This window comes from Saimiri boliviensis, chromosome 15, assembly GCF_048565385.1.
Source record: "Saimiri boliviensis isolate mSaiBol1 chromosome 15, mSaiBol1.pri, whole genome shotgun sequence".
Classification (NCBI taxonomy): domain Eukaryota; kingdom Metazoa; phylum Chordata; class Mammalia; order Primates; family Cebidae; genus Saimiri; species Saimiri boliviensis.
The window spans coordinates 79,317,248-79,332,852 of NC_133463.1; the positions used below are offsets into that span (position 1 = coordinate 79,317,248).

Genomic DNA, 15,605 nt, shown 5'->3' on the forward strand with positions numbered 1-15,605 from the left:
CTTCCCGCTGAGCCTCCTGAGAACCACATCCAGGTGTTTGAGATAATGACACTCTGGTTGTGTGCATATGATTTGCATTCATTTCACAAACCTGTGTCTTTCTTTTCCCTCCACTGCTCTCCAACCATGATTGGAATACAGCTTTCTTTACTTTCATTCCTGGCGTTTTCACTCTTTTTTAGCATCTGACAAGCTTCAAATTTAGAACTAACTTATACTTTATATCATACATTGTAAAAGCCTCATTTTTTATATTACGTCATCCAATTTGATAATATGTTTTTAGACTGGGTATTATTTCTCATAGGGGGAGGTAGAAATGTCAGGTATACATTTGAAGAAACTGAGGCTCACAAAGATCAAGTGATTTGCTTGGGGACACATGGTTGTGAGTGCCAGGGAGTCAGATCAAGTCTTTCAGAAGGTCTGAATATCTAATCCACTCTAATTTGGCAGACAAATGCCTAGTCAGCACGCATGCATGTGCACACATATCAGAATGGCAAATGGTAAGTCAGATCACGTGGTTGCAGCAGCTGGTGAATTTGCCCTGTGGCCATAGTTTGCTGACCTCTTGAACAAGATGACCCTTTCATTGTGGAGAAAATAGTAACATCAACCCATATTCATTTTATTTAACTTTTAAACAATTCTATTTTTGAGTGTTTTCATAACATACACTGGCATATTACACACAGTGGTTCAGGTGTGTACAGATGTTTGTTTGATGATAACATGCATTAGCATTATGTGATCAAAGCCTTTTTGCTGAAAATAATAAATAAATGATAGCTGACATTTAATGAGCAGGTACTTTGTGCCAGGTCCAGCTTCTAAACACTTTATATGGATTAATTCACTGAATTTTCATAATCGCCCAATAAGGAAGGTCCTACTTTTATCCTCATTTTACAGATAAGGAAACTGAGACACTAGAATAAAGCTGTGTGATCTAAATCTTACCCACCACTTTCTTAGGCTTTGGCTAATCTCTGATTGCTGTGGTATTGTGTTTGGGAGTGTGGGTCAAGGGTATGTAATATTAATTCAAAGTGATATGTGAGCACAGATTAATAGCTCGCCAAATATCAGATGCCACGTGATATGTGAGCACAGATTAATAGCTTGCCAAACATCAGATGCCACGTGAGGAGCTAAATATTTGTCAACCCATCTAGGCAGGCACCAGGAGATATACTCAAATATTTGCTAACCCTTCTAGGCAAATATTTGTGAACCCATCTAGGCACGCACCATAAGAACATATTGTTTAACTCCACAGTAGCCATGTAAAGAAGGTATTAATTTTCCCATTTTACAGATGAGGAAACTGAGGTTCAGAGAGTTAAAAACTGATTAAAAGTTACACTGCTATCAAGTGAGGGAGCTTGATTGGAAATGAAATACAGCTTTTTCCTAGCACTGACTGTCCAATTCCTGGCTACCTACTCTCCAAAAGTTGAGAAATTCCCTAAGCCCCTCAAGCCAAGAATTTCTCCAGGAGCTTCTGTCCCACAGAGTACATGAAACGGGCTCCACTCATTCCTAGGTGAAACATTGTCTGACCCATGCAGCCCATAAATGGGACCTTGTCCCTTCCTATCCTGCATATCCATTAGAAGAGTCTAGTTTCTCCTTTAGGGACTCAGCCAGATAAAGAATAAGGTAGATATGATTCAAATTACAGTATCAAGGCTTGATAATTGAATTAAAAAGAGAATGAAGGCAGGACAGAAAGAAGGAATGGAAAGAAGTGAGGAACAAATAAGATCAAGAAGGCTTGGCTCTGAGCAGCACTGAGCAAGCTGCTTTCTGAGCTGTAGTTTTATTAACTATAACATGGAGACAGTAACAGTTTCTACCCCAGGCATCTGAAGGATTTGATGACATTATGCATATCGAGCACGTGCTCTATGCAAATGGATGGAGGGAGAGGAGACTTGGTCTCCTTGCTGGAATGTTTCTGGGACCAATTCTTAGGCCTAGAAGAGACTACAGAGAGCCTTTTCTCCATTTACATGTTGGAGGGGCCTCTGAGTGTGGCAGCCTCTTAGAGAACAAGAATCTACCTAGTATCCTAGATATGGGGTTGGCTGGGGTCTGCTGGGACATCCTAGCTGTTCTACTTTATGACCTAGAAAGTCTACCCTAATATATAAGATCTGGGTTGTGAATAACAGACCCCATAGACTGATCCCAAAGCCAGAAACAGACCACTGGCTCCGTAGTCAACATAGAGTCAGACACAGACATTATGATCATAGGTGTCCTGTTGGGATGCCTCCAGACCCATGGTGCTTCTGTACTATTTAATTTTAGTAGTAATTTTCTGCCTTTGTAATTTCTTCCTTCCTTCCTTCCTTCCTTCGCTCTTTTGTTCCTTCCTTCTTTTCTTTTTTCCTTCTCTCCCTCCCTTCCTTTTTTTGTTTAATACCGCAAACACTGAGGAAGAACTCTGCATGCTAATGGAGACAGCAGTGCATTCTGCTACAGGATTTTACAAATAGGCTACGGGAAAATGCACAGAGAAGGAAGAGATAAGGGCAAATGGAAAATGGATAGAAGGTGAAAAGGAGGAGAAAGAGGGAGAAATGAGGAAGGGGTAGAGATGAAAAAGAGGCAGAGGATGGGGCAGGACAGAGGACTGGGAAACAGAAAATATAAGGAAAGAAGGAAAGGCAGAAAAGGGAAAAGATGAAAGGGAAGAGGAAGAGCCAGAAGAAGGAAAACAGGCCTCTTGAGTACTTTCTACGGCCCTTCAGCCAGTCTCATTTATTTGGAGCTGTTAGAAATGTATCTATGTCCACCTCTCACCAAGGCGAGCTCATAAATAAATACCTCTGGGTAGGAGCAGATATCTGTAAACACAGCTGAGGAATTGAAAGTCAGGTTCTTCAAGGGTATCGACTTGTCAAAATCACACCACAGCTGCGGATTAAAAAAAAAAAAAAAAAGAACAACAACAAAAACAAAAAAACACAGGAACAACAAAGTCAGTGTGAGTGCTGGAAATGGAGCAGTGTGCTATCAGTGGCTGGGCATCAGCAGAAGCCTGGGTAGACTGAATCATAGAGGGGACTTAAAGTCAGAATGGAAGTGCCAAAGTGCCAGCTTTGATCTCTTTTATTTAAAAAAACAAGTACTGGCTCAGAAACAGCTTTGTAAGCCAGTCATGAAACTAAGTTTAGACTGTGCTGTTGGCCCAATCATTTAGGGTCACTGGAGTGCGCTTGTGGAACTCAGAAGAGAGAGCCAGATGGCCGGAGAAGAGGTCTGGGGTAAACTCATAGCCTGTTTCCAGATCAACAGCTGGGAGGACTTGAGCAATCTGAAGGGGTACATTTATCAGAAAGACTCTTAGCATTGGGGTGATAGGCATTTCCTAGGACAGAAGTTGCTGCTGGAGATTCTGTGGTACTAGGAAAAGAATAACTACCATTGGCCAAATGCCTCCTCTGTGCCAGACACTTTGTACAAAAAAAGCCTCACAACCGCCTTGCGATGTAGCTGCTATTTTGAATCCCCATTTTACAATTGAAAAATATGAAACTCTGAGAAGTAAAGTAACTTGTCCAGGGTCACTGGGCTGGTGACAGGTGGATCTGAGATTTGAATACAGGTCTATCTGACTCCAAAGCCTCTGATCTTCTTACCACACTACCCACTGAGGCACAGTTAGCCCCAGAGGTAACCCTGACCTAGTCATTGGACTTACTTACAAATTCTGCATCCTAGAAATATCTAATTTATTATCAAGGCTTAATTCAAGGTCCAGGCTACTTCTCTGCAGCTTGCGGTCAATAATCCTGTGTTCTTCCATTTCAGCTATTATAATCTATAAAATATCCATGAGACGATGGACTACATTAGATTATAATTTTCCTTTTCCTCTTTTCCTTAATCCACAGAGCCTTCACTAGAAGGACAACCACGGAACATAAGTAAGGTAATTACTGTGCCAAATTGGACAGTGATTTCAGGTAGTCTAGGCCTCTAAGTCACAGACCAACAATTGTGGGGGTCTATAGCTTGGGTCCCTGAATACTTGGGGACCCTCCCTTAGGCCCAAAGGGCACAGTGATGGATTCAACCACACCACAATGCCTCTCTCAATATGCCAAGCTGAAGACCTGGAATCAAACAAATCACCTCAAAAATCTAGCTGCCTGAGTCTTGGGCAACACAGACTACTTGTAAAAGCACAGAGAATACCTACAGCCACCATGGTACAATTCTCGAGAGAAAATGAAACCATGACAATGAGGATCAGCAACTTAAAACAATGACAAATATCATGGTAGTTGGAAATTCCTCTGAGTTCTATGTGTCACGTGAAATACAAACTTAGAAAGTCATAGGCAAGATGCTCAACTTTCCTGAAATGTAGTTTCCTCATCCATTAGATGGGGACAGTAATACCTACCTGTAGCACATAGTAGGTGCTCAATAAATGGCAGCTATTTCAATTTTATTTCCCACCCCACTCCCACTCCCACTGCCAGAGATACAATTTAGCATATTAGAGGGGTGTGGGTCATGGAGTCAGACAGACCTTCTTAGCAAGTTATCTTGTGTCTCTGAGCCTCAGTTTCCTCAGCCATAAAGTGGGGATAATGAAACTTACCTCAAGGGGTTTATGTGAGGATTAAACATGAAAAATATGTAAAGCTCCTCCTTTAGCGCATGGCACATAGCAGGTAGGTACTGGTGCTTGATAAATGGTAACTCTATTTACGATATAATTGGCCACTGACAATATGGAAATTGAAGGACTTTCGGAACTCCTTTGGAGAAAATAACCTCTCCCCTACTGCCAAAACTGCATTTTACTGTTGGAAAAAACTTTTCCAACAGTAAAACGCACAGTTTTGGCAGTAGCCACATCTTTATTATCTGTCTCTAAGCTTGGGGCTGGACCAGGCACATAAAGGTAACTGGTACCAAGGAAGCTGCAGGCTCCATAAACTTCATGCTCAACTGCACACTAGACACCAGAGGGTTGGTGGATATGGGATGCTTACGATATTTAAGATGGCACCCAGAAAATTAATCAAGATGGATGCAAAGATGATGACGTTCCGGGCCAAATAGGTTTCATTAATCCAACAGCAAGTTTTCCGGAGGATGAGGGGCAAACACTTGTAATCCTCTGCCGTGGTGATGAGGACCAGAGCTGAGTGCAGCATAATCAGAATGGAGAACTGGATGGTCATTGGCATCACTCTGCAGGGAAACACAGAATGTTGGATCATTAGCATCAGTTGTCTGATCCCCACTCACTGAGCAACATTGACATTCTATTCTTGGTCTCCCTTTCCCATCCCTTGCACCAAATAATTCTTTGAAAGTTCTGTTTGTTCAAGGAAAAGGTTATTAGCAGGAGACATTAAAAAAATTACATTCATCCCTGGAGCACTCTCTCTATTGAGAAACTTTGCAAAAAACCAGAGTATTTGTCTTGATTTATTGCTCCTGCCCATTTTCCCACTTCTTTTATTATTAATTTTTCTCAATAGGCAACTGTTGCCAAGGCAACACACCACTCTAGTTTGATCTCAACACTCTGGCTGTGGGATGAACCCACATATCCTTTCCGCTTCAAGATGGGTTTTATGAAATTTTCCTCCTCCATCTATCCTGATACCAAGAACTGGATTTGGCATCACTTCCAAGTTGCTCATCTTGGTTAGTGTTTATTGTGGTTTTCATGGACTATACCATAAGTTATTTGAGACATAGGTAAGGAGAACTCATCCTTATCCAAGGCATCAGCATCACTCTCGAGTTTACATCTTGAATTTCAGGCTGTCACCAAAACTCTGTCCCATGGTAGCTTGTGTCGGTTGGACACCTGTGCTAGGTGTCAGGATGCTTAGTAACTCTGTGACCTAAAACTCCATCTCCAGAGCCATCTTCAACTCCTTTCTTTCCTATCAACCTATTCATCACCATGCATGTTGCTTCTCCTTGGGAATTGTTTGTTCTCAACTTTGTGTCTAGCCATTCATGTCCTACACTGGCAGCTCTAATTTTTCCACCTCTATTTCAGTCAGCAAAGTTATGCAGGTGTTAAAGGGTACCTTGAAAGAAGTGGTGGGAGATTTTATATCTGCTCCTTTTTCTATAAATTGAGGTTCATTCATCTGGCATTAATATCTTCCATTGGCCAGTGCTAAATAAATGTGTGCTTAGCAAATAAAGTTGAACTCACTTTTTTTTTCCTAACACTATCTTTTACTATCCTCCTCAAACTTCTTATGTATTATTAATAACACTAGTATAAATCATGTGTTGAGCTCTGATTATGTGTTAGCTACTATGCTGAGCATTTTATATATGATATCTCATTTCCATTCCATAGAATAAACTAAAAAGGTCTTTTCATCTCTTTTTTTTCCAGATGAAGATTTAAGGCTCAGAGGGAAGAAACCTCCCAGGCATCATACAGTTTGTCAGTGTTGGAGCCAGAATTTAAAGTCCACTCTGCTATATGATTCTGGTATTCTAATCACTTTGGTGAGTAATATATTACCCATGTTTACATTAATCTTTTTTGCTTTTGTGGTTTCATCATAATATTTATTCATTCAACAAGTCTTCTTCCCAGGTACAGTGGCAGGCATCAGGGGTACCAGGTACCAAATATACATCTTCCTCATCTAGGAGATCATAATTGAGAGAGGAATATAAACATGCAAATAATGAATTATTATATATGCTAGGATATATAAAGAGTTATGAACAGACATCAGTTGAAAAATAGGAAAGGGAATCAAGGGAGGCTTCATAAAAGAGGTGACATTGGGTTAGGCTGTGAAGGTTAAAGAGAAGGCTTTTAAGTAGGGAAGAGTGGGGAGCATGATCAAAACATTAGCAGAACGGGAATGACCAGTGTCTTCAGAGTTTCCCAATAACCCAGGCAGTGCGGCTGTGCTCAGAAGCTTTGTCTTGCAGGCAATGTGCAGATTTTAAGATGTGTAATCAGGGAAGGAAGTAATCAAATCTGTGTGTTTGAACAACTGTGGTGGGAGGTGGAGGATGAAGTGAAGAGGAAAAGTGTTTAGAAGAAGATTTAAATAGTTGAGGCATGAGTTAACAGGAGAGGAACACAGAGTAACAGTATGGTAATTGGAGGATGCAGGGAAAGATGCGGTGGTATATTAACACGTGTTTTGTATGTTTGTGTGGGGGATATTTGAGAAAGGGAAGTCATTAAGGATGACACTAACATTTTTCCATTGTAACTGGGTAAGTGCAGGAAAAGAAGCTAGTCTGTACAGGAGATAAATTGACAAAGTTGATTTTAGACACAGTGCATGTTGGGTACTTGCAAATCATCCAGTTGCAGGTATCTAGATGTCTGGGCAGTTAGAGGAACAATTAAGGAATTCTGAGGCTGGAGTGAATAGGTGGTGATTGAAGATCAAGGAATAGAAGCATTTGCCCAAGGACAATGTGTACAGCAAGAATCAAGAGGACCCATTATGAGCTGTGGGAGATGCTAATGGGCTGGAAGAAAAGATAGTAAAGGGAATTTAGGAAATGTGGTTAGATAAGCAGGACAGCAGGAGTGCACTGCATCTTGGCAGCAGGGGGCGTAAGAAATTCAGAAGGATCATCCATGTCCCTACAAAGGACGTGAACTCATCGTTTTTGATGGCTGCGTAATATTCCATGGTGTATATGTACCACATTTTCCCTATCCAGTCTATCATCTTTGGGCATTTGGGTTGGTTCCAGGTCTTTGCTATTGTAAACAGTGCTGCAATGAACATTCGTGTGCACATGTCCTTGTAGTAGAATGATTTATAATCCTTTGGATATATACCCAGTAATGGGATTGCTGGGTCAAATGGGATTTCTATTTTTAGGTCCTTGAGGAATCGCACACTGTCTTCCACAATGGTTGAATTAATTTACATTCCCACCAACAGTGTAAAAGTGTTCCTATTTCTCCATATCCTCTCCAGCATCTGTTGTTTCCCAATTTTTTAATGATCGCCATTCTAATTGGTGTGAGATGGTATCTCAATGTGGTTTTGATTTGCATTTCTCTGATGACCAGTGATGATGAGCATTTTTTCATATGTTTGTTGGCCTCCTGTATGTCTTCTTTTGTAAAGTATCTGTTCATATCCTTCGCCCATTTTTGAATAGGCTTGTTTGTTTTTTTCTTGTAGATCTGCTTTAGTTCTTTGTAAATTCTGGATATCAGCCCCTTGTCAGATGGGTAGGCTGCAAACATTTTTTCCCATTCTGTTGGTTGCCGATTCACTCTACTGACTGTTTCTTTTGCCGTGCAGAAGCTGTGGAGTTTGATTAGGTCCCATTTGTCTATTTTGGCTTTTGTTGCCATTGCTTTTGGCGTTTTGGTCATGAAGTCCTCATTCTCAGCAAACTGACACAAGAGCAGAAAATCAAACACCGTATATTCTCACTCATAGGTGGGTGTTGAACAATGAGAACACATGGACACAGGGAGGGGAGCACTACACACTGGGGTCTGTTGGGGGGAAAAGGGGGAGGGGCGGGGGGGGTGGGGAGGTGGGAAGAGATAGCATGGGGAGAAATGACAGATACAGGTGAGGGGACGGAAGACAGCAAACCACACTGCCATGTGTGTACCTATGCAACAATCTTGCATGTTCATCACATGTACCCCAAAACCTAAAATTAAAAAAAAAATAAAAATAAAAAAAGAAATTCAGAAGGAAAGAGTAACCAAGAATGTCAATTTCCTCTGCATAGTCAAGCTACCTTCAGGTTGGAAAGTGACTCCTCCTTAGCTATTGTTGGTAGAGGTTTTGTTTGTTTGTTTTTCACTGGCAAAGTTTTGATTTTATGGATCACCTTGACAAGAAATCTCTGTAGGAGTTCTATATAAGAACAGAAGGTTGGTGCATCAGTGAGTTCCCAGAGGGCTCTAAACAGATGGGAAACTTCCCTCCAAACAGGCTGGAAAAACACTCCCTGACAACACACCATTATTTCTGGGCACCAGAGAAGATAAATGAAAGAGAATGCAGGTGGATCACTTTGTCAGGAAGTCCTATGAGAGAAGGGGCCAACTCCAAGGCCCATGTGGCTCAATCACATTAGTCAACCAATGAGGATAAAAATGTCTCTTTTTCAAAGTGTGAGTCAGAAGCAAACCAGGGAAAGGCAGGTTTGAAAGCGCTCAGCTGGAGCCTCAGATTCTTACATGGCCACCCCTGCCATCTAGAGAAAGTCTGTGGACCTCTGCATGGCATACAGGGCCTATGCTCTTGGCTCTCTCTCCTGCCTTTTTTTTCTTCCCTCACCCTTCTGCATGCCATAGTCTGAGCAATGCCAAACTATATGCAGTGTGCCCCCAATGCTATGCGCCTTCTGCCTTCATGGGCACTTAATATGGCATGTCCTATTCTTCCTGCAAGGCTCAACTTTCCTTTAGATTTGGCCATGACACCTGGCATAGGGCTGAGTACACAGAAGGTGCTCAGTAAGTATTCATTGACTTATGCTTTTTCTGGAAAGAGAAGACTCTGCTCTTCCCCTCACCCGCCTTTGTAGGAAAGATGACTTCCATCTACATGCCCAGACTATCTCTCTGCCTACTCACTGTATTTCTCCAAGGAAGGAGAAAGGGCTAATCCAGAGGCTATTGGGGGTGCTCAGTGAACCTCATTTTCCTTGGAGGGAAGGGTCATTGTTAAAGGTCAGTGTTTATGCACAGTTCGGACACTTAGATTCTCCTCCTCTTTGGTCCACTGAGACAACAGGGAAGCCAGTGCCTTCATCCGCCCTGTGGGAGGAGGCCTGGCCATCTCTTCTCTTTGGCCAGGTCATCTCTGCCTTTAAGGAAGAAAGCCCAGGTTGACTTAACCCTGACTCTGTGCACAGATGGCACCTTCTCAGGTCTGCCTCATTCATCTTTGGCACTGGTGGATGTACACTGGTTTGGTCTTTTGCATCATCATAGTGGTAGAATCTCACGCCGGAGTTTAATGGTGGGATCTGCGGGCCAGCAGAGAAGCAATTCAGGATGGAGGCCATGTGGTCTCTTGACTTTAACCATGTTCTGTGTTTCAGCTTTTATCACAGTTTGCATAGGCTAATTGGGCACTTGTTTGGAAATTTGTAAAATTGATGTGTTTTTTTTTTCTTTTATTTTTTCCCCCCATTTAGCTATTGAACTTTTGTGTAATCTTTGGCATGGCGGGGAGTTCATCAGGGTATCTGTAGGGCGGTGTGGGAGGATTTGCACACAGATCTCACCTGAATCCCTGACACAGTTTTAAATAACTGTCTTCTGGGTTTGCTGTAAAAGGGAGAGGGAGGTGAAAGACAGGTAGTGCAATCCAGTGGCAAGAGCAAAGCCTTGATTGAATGTTTGAACCTGTAGTTCTGAAGCATAGCTAGTAGTGCAGTCATGGGCAAGGTAATCGATTCCTGTGAGAATTATTTTTTAACTTGTAAAACAGGGATTTTTTTTAAGAAGCCTACCTTTTAAAGGAGGCTCTGAGGTTAAACAAAGTCATAAAGTAGTATAATAAAAATTCAAAGAAATGTTAGATCTCTCTTTATTCATCATGACATTTAGGAAACCAAAGGCACTTTAAAGATCTATGGCTAGAGTAATAATTACAATATTAGCTTTTTAAGCAAAGGTATTGGCATGACATATTAAATTTCTCTGGAAATCTCTGCAGCAGTTCCTCAGCGTTCATTTATTTCTTTACATGTAAACATTATAATATCAAATTGTAAATTTTATCTAATTATAGGGCCTCTCTGGCATCCAGGGGTTCTGAATTTGCCTTTGCATTGTTGGTGCACATAAAAGGAGGGAGACTTTTCATTTCTGAAATTGAGTCTCAAAAAGAATGACGGGATTTGCAAAGCTCTAGCCAAATCATTTCTAGACATTAAGCCCTAATTATTCTCTGCAGTCTGTCTTTAAAATGGTTTGTATTGATTGTGATTTGACATTTGCTGGGAAGGCAGGGATCACTGGGGATGAGCCAACAGCCTATAGCACCTTGTGGTGCAATAGAAAACAAAAACTCAGATTATACTGAAAGATGGCACTTGGACAATGCTTTAGAATCTGTAGATTCTGTAGTACAATCGTGTATTTGATCCTTGCAGCAGCCCTGAAGAAAGATATTCTTAGCTCTTTCAACAAATAAAAATACTATGACTCCAAAAGGGAATTTACCAGAAATAAGCATGGTTAATTTAATTTTTACTGCAGACTTGGCAAGTGGGCATTATTATTCCCATTTTACAGACGAGGAAACACAGGTTTCAGAGAGGTTAAATACATACATATAGGTAGTATGATGCACAGAAAATGAGACCCAGTGTCTGCCTCCTCCCTCCCTCCCTCCCTCCCTCCCTCCCTCCCTTCCTTCCTTCCTTCCTTCCTTCCTTCCTTCCTTTCTTCCTTCCTCTCTAGGCTACTACCTTTAACTCTTTTCCCCTTCCCTCCCTCCCCCTTTCCTTCTTCCCCTCTCTGCCTCCCTCTTGCTCTTTCTGCATCTTTGTGTCTCTCTCATCACTGCATGCAGACAAGATACATTGTGCTATAGTTACAAGAGGTATTTTCTAGTCTTTGTTTACCCTTCTTGGACAGAGAGGAACATTTGTGGGCATGTGGAAATTAAGGGAAAGAGCTGAGTATGCACTATCTTTTTTTTTTTCCAGAGTCCATTAATTTTTGCTTTGGGGGTTAAGAATTATCTGTGGTCATATGAGTAGAGACTGCCTCATCTGCCAAAAAAAAAAAAAAAAAAAAATCCATGACAGAAGAAATGCGAGTGAAAAGCACCCACCATCTGTTTAGTTGCAGAGCATCAATCAGAAACAAAATGAGTTGGAGAGGGAACCAGCACATATTAGAGAAAGCTTCTGCTGTGTCTGGGGTAAATCAGCTACCCAATTCCCACAGCATGTGGATTGTCTGATCAGAGTTCAGTTTCCTTCTTTGTCAGGATTTTTCTCTTCACTGGGTGAGGTTGAGGTGTGGGCTATATTTCAGTTATGGATTTCACCTTGAATTCTAGAGTTGGAGACTCCTGACTAGCTGCTGGGTGAGGGTCCAGGTCTCTCTTTTTTTGAACCAAGGAACCAGAACATCAGGGCTTCCTCCCCTCCCTGCCCCTGTCACATCACCTGGAAAGAAATCCTGCTCAGGCCAGCTGGGAAGTGTAAGCCTCACTTCTCATGGAGGACAGTGGCCCCTTCTGTCCAGTGAAAGTCCAGACCTCAGGTTCATCCTGGTCTTCTCCATCTCTCTCATTCCGCACATCCAGTCAGTTACTGTGAACCGTCAATCCTCTGCCCTAAATATCTTAAAAATTCTTCCTCTCCTGTCCACACTTCTGTCACTCTTTTGTCCTTATTATTTCTTGCCAGATACCTATTTTTTTTGGCAGTTGCCTCCTAATTGGTTATTGCAAATCCAGATCTCACTCGTACCTCTCCACCATCCCCATTCAGTATGATCCTTCTAAACATGAATCTGATCACATCATCTCTTTCATTAAAATGCTTCAATAAAGTCTCCTCTGCTAACCAGTCACAACTCTTTAATGAGCTTCACAACTCTTCTCCTCCAGAATGCTCCATTTCCAGCCCTTCTTGCCTTAATCCTTCTTAGTCTTTTTCCATGACCTAGTGAGTTCCTTCAGGAGCCAGGTAAGCTGTCACTGTCATCTCCTCTGGGAAGCCTGCCCAAGAGGCAAAAAGGATTACTTTTGCCCCACCCCACCTCCCACACTTCTAATCACAGCTTATACCTTTCCTATCATAATAGTTATCACTCTGTATGATAGCTGTTCAGCTATTTGTCTTTTAGCCCTACTAGATGGTCAGCTTTATGATGGCAGGGACCCTGACTGTATATCCCCACTATCCAACACAAATTGTCACACTGATGTTTGTTGAGTGTTTGCTGGGAACATCAACACCTTGAGCTCCAGGAGTTTAGAAGCAACACACATGGCCACGCCCTTCTTGGCTACCACCCTCCCATTGACAGGAGTGAAAAGAGGAGTCCAGCAGGTTTGGATGAATCTGTCAAGGCTCCACCAACACTCACAGCTCACCATCCTGAGGTCCCTTCTCTTAGGAGCCTGGTCCTCATAGGCTCCTAGGTAGTCAAGAAACTCATTCTTTCTTGGTATTCTCTGGTACCCTTATTCTGATTTATTAATTGAATAACATATAAATATCTACATACATAGCATATACATCCCTACATATATATCTACATTCATAGCATATAAGTAGCTACATATGTAGTATATGTACCTGGACAGATAGTTATATATTCCTTATGTCTTAGTCTCATTCCATCAGATTATACAGTCCAGGAGGGCAGGGATTTTGTTCTTGTCATCTTTTTTGAGATTTATTCCTAGTGTTTGGAACAAGTCTGGAACATAATAACCATCAATGGCTATTGGTGGGAACATTCCTAGCCCACATTTGGCAAAAGTAGATAGGCCTCCCCCTACATTAATAATTTTACCATTTAAAAAATTTAAAAATGGTAAAATGAAGCATAAACAAAACCACAAAAATATATAGCTTAGTTAGTTCTTATAAAGTGTCTGCCTCTGTAATGACCATCAACTTCTGAAACAGAACTTTGCAGGGCACACCAAAAGCCTATCCATGAGTGCTGTCCCAATCATAATCCTCTCTGTCAATCCCAATTAATCACTTTCCGTTTCCATTTCTTTATAGTTTTATCCTTTCTTTACAGGCACTACAGTTTAGTCTCACTCCTTTTTATTAAATCTAGCATGTCTTTTAAATCTTAAGATCTATAACTTCTATCCTTTTATCTTCCTTACAATATATTTGTTGAAAAAGGTGTGCCTCTGACCCATAGCATTTCCCATTCTGTGGATTTTACTGGTGTGTACTTATTTGACACTCTCTGTCCTCTGTAATTCCTGAAAATTGGAAGCTGGATTCCAAGGCCTGATCAATCTAGGTTTGATCTCATTCATAAGACCATAGGTGGTATTGTGTGCCCCCACCAGGAGGTATGGTTGTCTCTCTCATTTGTGTTGATAGCATCCTCTGATGCTCAGTTTGTAGGTATATTAATTCATTATGGGTTGAAATATGATGGTATTTTAATTCTTTTATTTCTTTAAAACGTATTAGCTAGGATACTTTTATTATATTTCCCCTCACTATTTAGTGATCTTATGGTACAGTCCACATGGAAAAGACACTTGTTTCTCTCACTTTTTCACCATTTTTCCAAATAATCAACCAGTTCCCTTTAATTCACTAAAGACTACAAAATTAAAAAATAATATTAGAAACTCATAAAGTTAAATGTATTTGCTGGGTTTTGATAAATGTTTAAATAATTATCCTTGCTGAAGCTCAAATTATTCCATCTTTGGACAGTGAGAATTTCTATAATGTGGCTCCTGAGTCCTTTTGGCATGATCCTAATAGTGTTTGATGATACCCTTGCTTTCTTGTAGGATAAGATGTTCTAGGCTTATCTCGCATATTTCCTGTTCTAGCCCTCAAATTAGCCACATCTCCAATTTTTTGTTAAAACTGATATGTTACTTCAAGATCACAGTGTAGCCCCTAGGTATGCTCATAGATGCTGAGTGGGTCACTCTTTCTAAATCTTCCCATAGGTATATCTCCAGTTCAGGATGTCATCTTCCATTTAAATGTTATGTCTCCTTAGGCTCCCCCTTGCTGTGACAGTTTCTCAGACTTCCCTTACTTTCAATGATTTTGACAGTTTTGAGGAATACTGGTAAGGTGTTTTGTAAACTGTCCCTCAATTGAGATTTGTCTGAAATTTTCTTTATTATTGCATTATGGGTTTGGGGAAGAGACCACAGAGGTTGCATGCCATACTTATTAGGTCTTATCAGCATGACTTATCACTGTTGGTATTCACTTTTATCACCTGGCGGAGGTAGTGTTTGTAAGATTTCTCCACATCTTGCCCCCTGTACATACTTTACTCTTTGGAAGAAAGTCACTCTTGCTATTGCTCATACTTAAGGAGTGGGGAGTTAAGTTCCTCCTCACTGAGGATGGATTATCTTCATAAAATATGTAGACTTTCTGTGCATGGGAGACATATCATTAATCTATATTAGTATGGACTGATGGATATTTATTTTATATTGTGGATTATAAAGCAATACTACATTGTTTATTTTGTTGCTGAATTTATTCCAGCTTTGGCCCTTGGCTCCTGTGTCCCTTTGAAATACTCCATTATTGTGTGTGTGTCTGTGTGTGTGTGTGTGTGTTTGTGTGTGTGTGTGTGTGTATGTATGTATGTTTTAGCACATTCTTGTTTTCTGGCCAAGATGGCCAAGGCTAATCTTGTATATTTCCTGTCCCGCTCTTAGAATCAGACAATTCTCCAAGGATCCCTGGTTCTTTTTATTGGATATTGGCATTAGAAACCAAGGTGTGAGTAGCAGATGTGCTCATTACCACTGAGGTGTCATTGCTTCCAGGCTCTCTCCACCAACAGAGAAAGGAAATGTATGCATGTGCATATTCTAATCTGTGCATATAAACACATCTATAAGTATTCCTATATGTAACCATCTGTA

At 41.0% G+C, this 15,605-nt stretch overlaps 1 protein-coding gene across 3 annotated transcripts in view; it reads right to left on the bottom strand.

Moving 5' to 3' along the window:
- Window positions 1–15,605, bottom strand: part of ADCY8 (adenylate cyclase 8) — a 276,013-nt gene that overhangs the window by 62,766 nt on the left and 197,642 nt on the right. For 2 of the 3 annotated variants that reach the window (XM_039464343.2, XM_039464341.2), the window contains 2 exons: window positions 5,022–5,223; window positions 2,839–2,928 (listed from right to left, as the gene is read on the bottom strand). In XM_039464343.2, coding sequence (XP_039320277.2) covers window positions 2,839–2,928; window positions 5,022–5,223 — 292 coding nt within the window. The remainder of the gene's footprint in view (window positions 1–2,838; window positions 2,929–5,021; window positions 5,224–15,605) is intronic. The other variant, XM_039464342.2, reaches the window with a different exon arrangement.